General features: G+C 43.5%; 3 protein-coding genes across 4 annotated transcripts; 1 reads left to right on the forward strand and 2 right to left on the reverse strand.

The window, feature by feature from the left end:
• The first annotated feature begins 191 nt into the window (after positions 1-191).
• On the forward strand, positions 192-5,336 carry LOC133170227 (carbohydrate sulfotransferase 12-like). Of its 2 annotated transcripts, XM_061302970.1 has the most exons (6): positions 192-446; positions 1,277-1,418; positions 1,739-2,374; positions 2,599-2,751; positions 2,863-3,042; positions 3,117-5,336. In XM_061302970.1, the coding sequence occupies exons 3-6, from the start codon at positions 1,982-1,984 to the stop codon at positions 3,663-3,665; spliced, it is 1,275 nt and encodes a 424-aa protein (XP_061158954.1). In that variant the 5' UTR covers positions 192-446; positions 1,277-1,418; positions 1,739-1,981; the 3' UTR covers positions 3,666-5,336. The 2 variants fall into 2 exon arrangements, with proteins under 2 accessions (XP_061158954.1, XP_061158953.1); XM_061302969.1 differs by lacking the exon at positions 1,277-1,418.
• On the reverse strand, positions 5,246-7,952 carry c1qtnf6a (C1q and TNF related 6a). The gene is made up of 3 exons (XM_061302971.1): positions 7,281-7,952; positions 6,313-6,501; positions 5,246-5,903 (listed from the first exon to the last, which is right to left on the reverse strand). Exons 2-3 carry the CDS (start codon positions 6,488-6,490, stop codon positions 5,356-5,358), a joined length of 726 nt encoding a protein of 241 aa, XP_061158955.1. The 5' UTR covers positions 6,491-6,501; positions 7,281-7,952; the 3' UTR covers positions 5,246-5,355.
• Positions 7,953-8,091: 139 nt separating this feature from the next.
• Positions 8,092-11,969, reverse strand: il2rb (interleukin 2 receptor, beta). The gene is made up of 10 exons (XM_061302967.1): positions 11,815-11,969; positions 10,841-10,932; positions 10,427-10,562; positions 10,300-10,366; positions 10,132-10,225; positions 9,897-10,042; positions 9,498-9,666; positions 9,253-9,355; positions 8,983-9,052; positions 8,092-8,905 (listed from the first exon to the last, which is right to left on the reverse strand). The coding sequence occupies exons 1-10, from the start codon at positions 11,910-11,912 to the stop codon at positions 8,192-8,194; spliced, it is 1,689 nt and encodes a 562-aa protein (XP_061158951.1). The 5' UTR covers positions 11,913-11,969; the 3' UTR covers positions 8,092-8,191.
• Between the last annotated feature and the right edge of the window lie 92 nt (positions 11,970-12,061).

A 12,061-nucleotide genomic window follows, 5' to 3' on the forward strand; every position in this document is an offset into this window, starting at 1 on the left:
TGCATATCGTCATTTCTATATTTTGTATTCACCTCAATGTTATTTCAGCAGAAAACAACAAATGTGGCTTTTTGTGGGTCATGGAACGTTTACTTGTAGTTACAACAACTAACCACTAAAAGGAAATCAATGAATGGTAGCAGCAGAGAGCATTCTAACCTCTGACTTTTAATTCCATCATCATGATTGCATTGAGGAGAAAATGGCTGCTGGTCACCGTGATGTACCACAATTTTATTCGCCTTTAATGCGGCAAATGTACACGTCGATTATTTTGTTCGATAAGCCAACTCGATACAGCATTCCACGGGCACGTCAAGAGGAAAGTATCGCGATACTTGGAGAAATCTCGTTTGATCTCGGGAGGAGTAAAGCACCAGATCGAAGGGCTGCTGGCATCACAGAGGACTCAGCTGACGCGGGGCAAGTAGCGTCCCCCTAAAGAGGTAAAAAGCTTCTCTTTCTCCCCGCTTATAGTGCATATTAGCATCGCCAAGTCTTGGAAGAAACCCTGCGTGTATTGTTGAACCCAAGAGACTACTTTGACATTAAATGCAGCTCGAGAGGGCGATAACGTGGGAAAAACACACTGTTGTTTTCCTCGGCTACCTTGAATTATTACCTCCAGAATAAGAGCTAACGGTTCCACGCGAGACTTCTTTTCCACAAGAGCAACCTCGGGTGTTTGGGACAGCGCGTTCCCCGGGCCTTTGGTCAAAGGCGACATTGTGCCCGTTCTGGCATCCGTTGACAGGACGGTAACGGCGGCGGCGGCGGCGGCTGTGGATGCGCGCCGAGGGGTCTGTCTGTCTGTCTGTTGCTCGCCGCTTGGTTGAAGCAGGTCAAAATGTTTTCAATGGACTTCAACATCAATTTGAATCACATTCTAGAAGTCAAGAAGACGAATAATATCTTCAAAAAGAAAGTTGGTTGGGGGGGTAATAATTGGTAGGTTTGTGCAAACATATTTTTATAAATGTTTTTGTTTCTGCACAACTACTTCAAACAATTATTTTTATGAGTGAATTGTATTATAACTCATTTAATCAGAATGAACCACCTATTTAATAAAACACTTCAGCAAGTCCTGATCATGTAAATAAGATGAGTTTGGTTTAAAAGAATTTGAGAGCCATTAAATGCTTTTGAAATGAATAGTTGTTAGCATTGTCCTTTTTCAAAATGGAGTGCTAACCTTTCCATCATTCCCACTCCTAAAGCCTTCACGGGAGAGTGGAACCCACTCTGTATTTTCTTCCATTTCCTTTTCCTGTAGGTGTAATGCCCAGGTGTCCAAATCCATTCCTTCATACTATTTGCACGGAATGGAAAGAGTGAGGCAGAGAGTCTGCAGGTGCTGGATTCGTTTCCCAAACAAGTTGTAAAATGTGTGGCGTTGAGCTTTCCAGCGGGATGAGGTAACCGGGCACTGAGCAATATCCATCTTGCAGCGGCTGTATTTCCAGGGGAGAATAAAAGTGCCGACTGTAGCGCGAGAGCTCCAAATTTAGATGAGTGGAAAAGTGACGCGCATGTATTAAATACTGGAGTTCGTGTTTTTTTTTTTGTTTTTTTATATGAGAGGTAGGTCAAATTTGAGTGTATGCCTTGTCAAATAATCTGTGAAATGAATTTATGCTCTTTCATTTGGCAAGTGTGCTTAGAAAAAAAAGAAGATTTTGCGGTATTTGGATCCAAGTGTCATGCTCACGTAAGATTGTGTGTTGTCTCTTTGCAGTTGGCCACATGGAGCGGAGGTGAAAATTTCCGCGCTGGCTGCCGCCTATCTACTACCATGGTGAGAGAGGCCCTTGACTGTTGCCATGGAGACCCTGTAGCAAGAGCTCTGTAACTAAAATCTGTTGCCTTGGTGACCCTGTTAAAAAGAGGCAGGTCACTATTTCAATCTGTTGCCATGGTGATGATGTAACCACGCCCTTCTGTAGCTGGGAAAGCACATCTTGCACACTACTTTGTTACCATGGGGACATCCAGGCTGTTTCATATTTTTGTCCTCCTGGGCTCCGCCTTCATGATTCTTCTCATCATTCTCTATTGGACGGAAGTTGGGGCGTCCCGTCAGTATTTGCACACTCCGGTCTCACCCGGACCCAAAATGACAAATGGTGCTCAACAGCAGCAGCCGCAGCAACAGCAGCAGCAGCAGCAAGCTCAAACCCCCCAAATTCCATCCTTCCTCTCCGACATCGATGCCTTCGTCAACCAGTTCTTAGAGCCCGGAACGGGCGAACCCACCGATCCGGTGCCGGCCGAAAGCAGCAACCAATCGGAGAAGGCAGAAGAGCGCTATGTACCAAGGCAGGAGTGGAAGATTCATTTGACTCCAGTGGCAGCAGAGCTCCGCCAGAGACAAGTAAATATATTTATGAAGATGATTTCAGTCTCACTCTAGCCGTATTACAGTACAATCGAAGTATAAAGTCAAATCAAGCTATTTTTCCTTGCATGCAGAAGACAAATGACAAAAGTTAAATCACGTTGACTTTCTAGTTTGACTGTAAGATGTCATCTAAAAAAAGAGCCCACATTTCATTTATTGATGATCCATTTGCCTTCCAAATGAAATGAAATGAACAGGAGTACCGGCAGAGGTTACTTAAGGAACTGTGTGCCAATGACAGCCTGATGTTTCCCGGCAAGAAACGTTCATTCGATGACATTCCCAACAAGGAGCTGGATCATCTGATAGTTGATGACAGGCATGGAGTCATCTACTGTTACGTTCCAAAGGTACTTTTTTTTTTTCTCCACTCGTTGGCTTATTATTTTCACAAATAGGAGCTTGGTGTTTTTTTTTTTTTTTTTCTTCCCCTGTGATCATTCGATGTTTGCACCCCCTAGGTGGCCTGTACAAATTGGAAGCGAATCATGATTGTTCTCAGTGAGAGCCTACTCCACGACGGTGTTCCCCAAAGAGACCCAATGGTCATCCCCAGGGAGCTGGCTCACAACGGCAGCATGCATTTCACCTTCAACAAATTCTGGAAGCGCTACGGCAAGTTTGCAAGGCACCTCATGAAGGTCGGTTCAGAATTCATTTTTTTTTTGACTCCCAACGAAAGCATTTCATTTCCTAAATGATTTTTCTTTTGAAGGTCAAACTGAAAAAGTATACCAAGTTCCTTTTCGTGCGGGACCCCTTTTTGCGGCTCATCTCAGCCTACCGGGATAAATTCCAGCTGCGCAACGAGGACTTCTACCGCCGCTTCGGTAAGGTGATGCTGCAGCGCTACGCCAATCAGCCAACGCCCCCCGAGTCTGTGGACCAGGCGTTTGCCGCGGGAGCCCACCCCTCCTTCTCCCACTTCATCCAGTATCTACTGGACCCTCAGACGGAGAAGGACAGTCCCTTTAATGAGCACTGGCAGCAGGTGTACCGCCTTTGCCACCCGTGCCAGATCCAGTACGACTTTGTGGGTCACTTGGAGACGGCCGAGGAAGACGCCGAGCATTTGTTACGTCTGCTGCGTGTGGACAACGTGGTGGAATTTCCTACCTCACACAGAAATGTGACAGCCAGTGACTCGGAATCGGATTGGTTCGGCACGGTGCCCCTAGAGGTGCGGAGGGAGCTTTACAAGCTCTATGAACCCGACTTCAGGCTTTTTGGTTATAACCGACCCGACCCCATCCTCAATGAGTGACTGTTTCTTTTTTTTAAAGTCCCTGTAAAATGAAATGTGAAATGTTTTTGTGCTAATTAGTTCTGTCTGTGCACAAATTCACTTTACAGGGACTTTAACAAAAACAAAAAAAACCCATCTTTTTTAATTTGACTCTGATCATAGCGGCGTACCGAAGCAAATGTCCGTCCAATGAAGATTTTCCAATCGCACAAAGCACTCGAAGGAAGGTGTCTGTCTTTTGGCACGTCCTGCAAGCTCCCACGGCGAGTGTTTGACACTCCCGGTTCTGATGTCACCTTTGATTGGCCGCTCAGTTACCTAGCTACCATGTGACTTCCCCATGCAGGTTTTGTAGCAGCCGGCTGCCAGTTGGCCAATGAATTTTTAAAAAAGAAAATGCTGCTGCCTTACAGTGGTAGTGGAAAACCTATTTATTTTATATTGTGCAATGGTTTCTTGTAATTCTTTTTTTTTTTTTTTTATAAAGCATGAATGGTATATACGTGGTCTTGTTGAGCTGAGTAGGCCAATTGTCCTACGGCTATCCATTGTAGCCTTCAGCTTGGCGACCTAACTGATGTGATGTAATCATTTCCGGCGTTTAATAGCTTGCTTTGTTTTGGCCCGCTTTAAAGCATGATGAAAACGGCATTGTAGCATCATGTCCAAAAATGCAACAGTTCCGGCGAGTAGAATTTGTCTGGGCTTGTTTTTGAGTCTTAACATTCCTTCAACTGTAACTGGATGCAGGGACAGGTAAAAACCTGGATGTAATTTCCAAAGGGAATTTTTTTTTTGGGGTTGTGCGTTGGCGTTGTCAACCCTGGAGGCTGCAAACGGTTGTAACATTTCCGAGCTTGCGATTACAAAGGCTCGTGCATGAATATGAATCCTACCCGGTGATATGAATAAGATACAAGATAGTGCCTTTGCAAAAGTTTACATAAGAACAAAAAAAAGGAAAAAAATCTTTTTTATTGATGGATTTCTTTTACTTTGAACAGCATGCAGTTGCAGCTGTGCGGTTCCACACGTCTGTTTGATATTCTCGGTCTTGCCTTTTTGTCACCCCCCGATCGATATGGGTCAGCGGAACGTTTCTGAGATCTTGTCTTGAGCCTTGATGCAGTGTGTATTTGGTTAAAAACAGACGATTCTGAGTCTTGCACATGCCCCATTTTTTATACAGTGTAATCTGTTTGGATGGGATGTATCAGTTTTCTTGTCTTTTACAGTGCAGTGTCTGGTTATCCCAGATTTATTGAAAAGAAGAAAAACAACATGAGATAGGACTGTAATTGTCAATTCTTCCCCAGATGTCTTTTCATTCACTGCCCTCATCATAATCCAATCAAAGCGACAACTGTTAGTTTTCTAACTGAAATGGTGCCTTCAGTTCTTCAGGTGAATAGAAAAGGAAAGAACCGAGTGAAGGATTCCATCGGAGAGTAATCTCCATGCCATCTCTGGATTTGCATGACATGCATAGTTGGCCCTGCTTTCAAACGTAGAATTATTTTGACGTCACTGCCCTCTAGTGGCTGCAGTGGCTAACTACATGAGCCCGGTGCCACAAATTGCCAGGTCAGAGCACAGTGTTAAGTTCGAAAGCATTTATTATTTCTTCTTTTCTGCATACAATGTTGTTTGAAGATGTCATTTTATCTAAATAAAAAAAGAATAACTTGACATTTTATTATTATTATTATTACTCTGAGCTTGCTTTGATGAGGTATCCATTGAAAGTGATATAAATATCGACATCATCGCTGTAAATGGCATTCTCCCTTTCCCGCTTATACAGACGGATCCACACTTCGTCGTTGAGGCCCAGGTCCAGCATCAGGCTCTGGCTCTGCATGATGGAGCGGTCGCTGGGCTGGGCGTACACGATGGCCTGCTCGGCTTCATTGCGCATTACGTGCAGGTAGGTCTCCTTGAAGTTCCACGTGTGAATGTTGACGTTGAAGAAGTAGATGCCGGCCGTACGGCAGACGAACTTGCCGCTGAACATGTTGAAGTGGTTGTCGAGGTTGACGAAAACCGTGTCGAATATCAGCGCCTGGTAGGCCTCCAGGCTGTGGAGGGACTTGCGACGGCCCACGGAAAAAGCGGCGTAGTCCACTTTACAGGGGTGTCCGGGAAGACCGGCCTGGCCCTTGGAGCCTTCCGGGCCCATGGGCCCCATGGATCCTGGAGGTCCTTCGTGTCCAATTTTACCTGGTGTCCCTCTTTCACCACGGTCGCCTTTGTCCCCTGAAGGACATGGAAACCTTTTTAAAGTACCTGACTGAACACAAATGGTGCAGCAACACGTGTAGACAGACAATGTAGCAATACTCAATGGCATATTTATCTAATATTAGTGTTGTACTGATGAGCCTAGAGGACCTTTACTGCAATACAATATGTATAAAACGATATGAATTGATTTCTAACCATTTTCACATTTTTATCATAGCTAACTGTGAGCCGATCAGCACTGCTTGCAAAACAGGATCCATAAGCGTCTCCGGTGAGTACAATGTGTTTTATTTGACACGATTTTCGGCTTCAATTTGAAATTCATATTTATATTTAAAACTTATATTCCACGACGCAGAGATGTCAATTCGAATCATCGTTTGGACCTGAAGGGTAAAACGAGGACGGAGGGTTGTACCACCTTTTAGGATGGTCATGTTGATGTAGGTTCGGACCTCGTACGCTCCTGACGCGGGCGTGGCGGTGCCGTCCGCTCCCGATTGTAGGTCATCGCAGCAGCGCTTGCAAGTAACGGCGTTGGGAGGGGCGGCCTGTGTCACCAGGTGAACAAAAGACAGGCTGAGCAGGACAGCCAACATTGCGCTTGGACCTACAATGACAATGAAAAACAATTGTGGATTTTATACACGTCTTTTCTTACAAGGTTCCCACCAATGCAAAAGAGTTCTTGGGCACAATCCAACAAAAACAAGAGGATGGCGCCGAACTACCATGAGAGATATTTGTCGGTCAGCTGTCCGTGTAATCACTGTGGAATTCTTACTGCTTTGGGAGAAAAGATGTCCTTGCAGCTGTGCAAGCCGGCCGGCTTACACGATTGGGTGACGTGCGCTTTCAAACTAAGTCTTCATAAGAAAATGACAGCAGGTTGACAAATCAAACAAGTGTCATTTATCAGCCGTCAGCTGCTTATGCTCGACTTCCCAAAATGTTGATTTAATCCAGCAGGCAGCTAAGCAGCGGAAAATTTGTGGCTTAGTTTGAGTGATGAGCCAACTAGACGTGGATTGCATTATGCAAGACTGTTCAAGTCAAATGCACCGATGTATGTGGATAGCGACATTCCTGCACCGCAACTTATTTGTTAGCAACACTGTTCACATTGTGATCCAAAACTAAGGCCAGCATTACCCTACAACACAATATGTGTGTGTGTGTACTGTACATATTGCATATTACCACAGGCTTTTCATGTGCTTCCATTCCAAACGGTTTTCTTTTTACAACCACATACGGTTTGTGTTATCAGATACCGAAGTGGAGCATCCCACGCTCTCCTCTGCAACGTTGCACATGTCGAAGTTCGGAGCAGTTTACAAGTTAACGTTAAAACGGTAACCCGCGAGTTAAGGATGGAACGGATCTCACCTCGGTCAAGTCTTTGCAGCAAGTTTGATCGGGAAAAGAAAATTGTCAAGTCCACCCTCCTTGTGTGTGTATACACGTATGCTAGAGAGAGAGAGAGAGAGAGAGACTTTTTCTTCTTGCTTATCCCGCTTCACCAGCCTCAATCTGTTTATTTTGGGAGGAAAGCTCAGGCCTGCCCCTTCCTCATCACAGTATAGAATGCAAAACATAGGCAGCAGAGAAATAAATCACATTTTGGTTTGGTTACTTTCGTTGTGGCTTTGGAACTTTTGGTTGCTGCGACCTGAAAAAGTTTTCTCAGATGAGGTTGTTGAGGGATATAAAAAAAAAATACACTGAGTTGAGCTAACACGTGGCAACAATTAAACAGCACAACTCGACAAGGCTCGTGTTTTATATGTAAGTTTTTGCCTTCAGCTTTATTATGTCAGCGGTTTTCACGCCAGTCGTTTGTTTGGTGCCGGGTAGGTCCGATGGTGCAAATTGTGGCCGCGGCAAAATGTCAAACCGCCGTACAAATACACACGCTCTCATACCGCCGTAACCACCTGACAGGACATGTCAACGCTTAAAGTTGATGCTCGTGCGTACGCACGTCTACTTCAGACCATTTCTCAGGCCCGCTTTCCATTGCGAGACAGGAAGTCACAGGGTGACCCATTTTAGATTTGTTTGTATTGTTTTTTTGGTTTTTTTTTCTTTTTCTGAGAACACTGGAAATTTACTGCACTGCTGTTTTCAGATAAGAAGGAATGATCTCAACGATTCTTGCCCGCAAAGAAACCACGTAGGAAGACCAAAAAAAGAAAAATCATAATTACCGTCATTTATTTGGCCCTATACAAGCGAGTGATGACAGAGGTTGATCAAGATTTTCAGCAGCAAAAGTTAAAAATAAAAATGGATCCATCTCAGATGGACGCGTGGCTGGAAGTGGTTTGTATCTCCTGCAGGATAAAATAACCCGCTTTGCTCGACTCCATCGGCATCGAGGAAGGTCGGTACGTTGAGCAAGCGACGGGCCAGCCTGTGGCGCTAACGTTGGCCGCGAGAACAGGTGTATCCATCTGAGCGCTATCTGAGGAGATCCGAGACGGAGTGGAGGGGCTACTTCTCTTCACCGGAAGATGGAGGCTTAGGTGTGAAGAGCTACGATGACCCGAACCCTGTTCCCCATTTAAATTCTCTTGATCTTCCTCGACGTCCAGAAGGTCCCTTTCCATGCAAAAGCCCGAGTCGGGGCTTTGTGTCCCTCTCTTCAACCTGTCGCAGCTGGGAGACTTGGACAAAGAAGGTTGCAGGAAGAGGTGAGGTTTTGGATGATGGGCCTTGTGCAGAATGTGCAAATCGTCTTTATACGCAAAGTAAACAGGATTGGGCTCAGTTTGAACGGAGCTGCTGGAAGATTCGGATACAAAGTAACCCAGGTTAGAGAAACACGAGGAAGAGGAGGATGAATTTTCCACAAGCCTGTTGTCATCCGAGGACGCCGACGCTTGAGTGTCGCTTGGAGGTTGCGGGGCGCTATTGGACCCGAGTTGGCTTTCACACACCTCCACTGGAGAAATGCGGTCTACCCACTGGGCAGTGTGTAAAGATTCAGCGCAATTCGGATTCAGCCATTCCTGTAGAAATAAGAGCCACATTTATAAGCTCATTTGAAGATTTATTATTATTTTTTTATTATTTTTATTTTTTTTACCTTTAGTTTGCTCCCGTCGAGAGTTTGGAAGTACTTAGAAGGATTTGGAACTGGCTTTACTTTGGCAACTCTGAAATAGTAGTACAAGAACCATTAGGCAGGTGTTTTTATTGGGCACTATTGGGAGAGCTGTATTTTAAAAATTAATTTAGGGGGAAAAATAAATAAATAAAAATCTCAACAGCCAGAAAGTCATTAATTGAACAATGCTTATTATTGTGGTTGTGGCTCGAGCTTACGCTAACGTTGAGAATTTAATTTTTTACTCACCTCATACCGATGCTACATTTGTAAAACACCAGCGTCATGACAATCATGACAACCAAGATGGTCAAAACAGCCACGATGATCAACATTTGAGACAGATTCCATTCTGAAAATAAAAAGAAACTTTGAGTTGAATTCCTTGAGGAAATTAAATTATCCCCAAAAAACGACATTGACAGAAAGTATGGCATTTTTATGACTACAATAAAACATTAGCGAGCTGCTAATTTGACCTTTCCCATCCTTACCCGGATTTTGCGATGGTGGCCCCACCAAGGATGCACTTGGACTCCATTCACTCCACTGGCTCTGCTCTTTTTGTGCTGGCTTGACTTTTACACGAACCTGGTGCTTGTCTTTCAGCATCACAGCAGCGATCCGAAATTGTGCTTTGTTGGTGGTAATTATCTTCACATCCTGGTGGAGCACATCAAGTCGTGAAAAGGTCGTTCCCGGTGAGTTACCGTGCCGACGGCGATGCTAAGCTTTGTCGTGACTTGCTTATGCCCGCTACATTTGTGCACCAAACTGTTCCGGTAGTATTTTGAAAAAAGTATTTTGATGAACACTTAGGCCTACTATGCTACTGTCATGATGCTGGAACTGCTGATGGAAATCACTGAGAATGTTCAAATGTAAATTCTTGCCTTTGTCATGGGGTCACTCTTTTGGATCTGAACTTGGTACTCAAACGCTTTCAGGAGCTCGGAGCGGGGGCCTCCTGGACGCCAATCTATCACAATCTCTTTGTCTGTGAGGCTGACATTAGGGAGGCCTGGGGGGTGCATTTTGACTGAACACACACACACACACGCACGTCCGTTAAGTCGTTGTGATAACTAGATGAAAAAACATCAAGATAAGAAAATCAATTGTACGCACTGTGATTTTGGGGTTTGTAGTTTTGGAGGTGTTCCACCAGCGTACCGTTACATTTCAAGCTAATGTTGGGCATCTGCTCAAAGTGGGCAAAGTTCTGAGAAGAGCGAAACTATGAGTAGGCTACTATGACTTCCTTTCTTGTTCTAGTCTACTTCTATGAATACTTACTCGGTTTTCAAAGACAAAATCGCATCCTGGAAGCGCGTTACGTTGTTGTTTTACCTCGCAGCTCCGACTAAGTTGAGAAAAGATTCCAGTCACTATTATACGTAAATATTGTCGTGATGAGTCTTACCGGATTATTCTTGATTGTGTCCTTCCATCTTTTCTGAATCGTATTTTCTTGTAACCGTAGATAATGCAATTTTCCACGGAAGGACCGTCGAGCGTACATGTGACATTGTTGATGAAGTCATTCACACAGGTGAGCCCTGGAAATTTTAAAATAAGGATTAACAGGTTTGTGTCGCAGGAAAATGAAGGTTGACACACTGCGAGAAAATTTCAGGTTATTTAAAAAAATGCCTCAAATGTGCCCTAACCCTAAAATGCAACAGTCAGTTGGAATTTCGACTGACAAATGTCATGACGCAATAATGTCAAAATGATGACACGAAAAATACGATACATGTTTTGGTAAGTTTCGACAGTGCGTTGATAATATGACTGCAATTTTCACGAAAAGGAACAGAAAGAAAAGGAGTCACACCTTGCACGTTTTCACAGTCCAAAGCATGAAGAGAAAAGACGGCCGCCAAGACCAAATAGGGCCGTGACGCCTCCATCTTCACCATTGTCGACCTAGGAACAAAAGTCTCAAACTGACTAGTAGCATGGAAAGTTGCAGCAAAAAGTGACTTTTGACATTTCACCCTAAAGAGACCGGATCACAAAATCTAAACTCTGATGAGTTTATCTATAAAGAGTTCAATTAAAAAGGATTGTTGTTATAGGTGTTGTGCTGCTTAGAAAAGTAAAAGAATAATCTTCAAATAAAAATAGCAAAGACTTGAGCAGGACAGGGACTTTTTCAGAATCAGTTGCTGCATTAAAAGTTCTTTTAGAAATGAGTCACAAGTATTGATATGAGATAAATGATTGCATGCAAAGAAAAAAAAAAGTTACGTGAAGAGTCATTTCTAAAGTTGGTTAAAAAAAACAAACATATTCTCCGTTACTTTAAAAATGTCGATTCTGAGATGTACTTTGGTACAAAAGTAAAAATAGATCTTTACTGTTCATTACTATACCCATTTTGATAATTTGGCAAATATTCTCTGACCATTAAATAATTGACGTATTTTATTAACTTGCTTATTAGTGTTCATACTAAATAGAAAAAGCTTTGCTAACGTGAAACAAAAAAATTAGCTCATGATGACAAGTGAAACAATTAGAGCGGCAGAAGCTGTTTTTCGGCCGCTACAATCGGCATAAATTATTCTTGTGGCCGACAAAATAACCCCCCTAAATATGACCATGGCTGGATCGGTAATTCATAATATGGAGGGATAAATCCATTTTATGAATTATGGATCAATCATAAAAATGATGGATAAATCCTAAAAATTATGGATACATTGTAAATATGCGAATTGAAATAAAAAAAGAAATACATTTGGTCATGAAGAACCCAGGGCGATATAAGATGAAAAATAAAAGTGTCCATCTTTCTTGACATACCTGAGAAGGGTGACATTATCGTCCCTTGTGTCGTCTTCAGTGGAAGATCTCCTTCCTTTGGTCTCTCGCTGTCCTTCTTGCCTTCTGCATGCTCTCATTTTCTTCTCTCTCTCTCTCTCTTCCTGTCAGATGACTAAAAAGCCTCCCGAGAAGCTGAATCACCTTTTCGTTTCTGCCTTGACAAGAAGCGTAAAGTGCAGCAAGTTTCAGTGGGTGCACAAAAAAAAATTCCACACAGCTCTATGTT

Source organism: Syngnathus typhle, linkage group LG17, assembly GCF_033458585.1.
Source record: "Syngnathus typhle isolate RoL2023-S1 ecotype Sweden linkage group LG17, RoL_Styp_1.0, whole genome shotgun sequence".
In the NCBI taxonomy this organism is placed as follows: domain Eukaryota; kingdom Metazoa; phylum Chordata; class Actinopteri; order Syngnathiformes; family Syngnathidae; genus Syngnathus; species Syngnathus typhle.

Coding starts and splice junctions, on each gene's coding strand:
- LOC133170227 (XM_061302970.1), top strand. CDS start 1,982: ATGGGGACATCCAGGCTGTTTCATATTTTTGTCCTCCTGGGCTCCGCC. Junction 2,375..2,598: donor CAGAGCTCCGCCAGAGACAA/GTAAATATATTT, acceptor TGAAATGAACAG/GAGTACCGGCAGAGGTTACT. Junction 3,043..3,116: donor TTGCAAGGCACCTCATGAAG/GTCGGTTCAGAA, acceptor TTTCTTTTGAAG/GTCAAACTGAAAAAGTATAC.
- c1qtnf6a (XM_061302971.1), bottom strand. CDS start 6,490: ATGTTGGCTGTCCTGCTCAGCCTGTCTTTTGTTCACCTGGTGACACAG. Junction 5,904..6,312: donor CAACATGACCATCCTAAAAG/GTGGTACAACCC, acceptor CATGTCCTTCAG/GGGACAAAGGCGACCGTGGT.
- il2rb (XM_061302967.1), bottom strand. CDS start 11,912: ATGAGAGCATGCAGAAGGCAAGAAGGACAGCGAGAGACCAAAGGAAGG. Junction 10,043..10,131: donor CTACAAACCCCAAAATCACA/GTGCGTACAATT, acceptor GTGTGTGTTCAG/TCAAAATGCACCCCCCAGGC. Junction 9,356..9,497: donor GCCACCATCGCAAAATCCGG/GTAAGGATGGGA, acceptor TTTTATTTTCAG/AATGGAATCTGTCTCAAATG.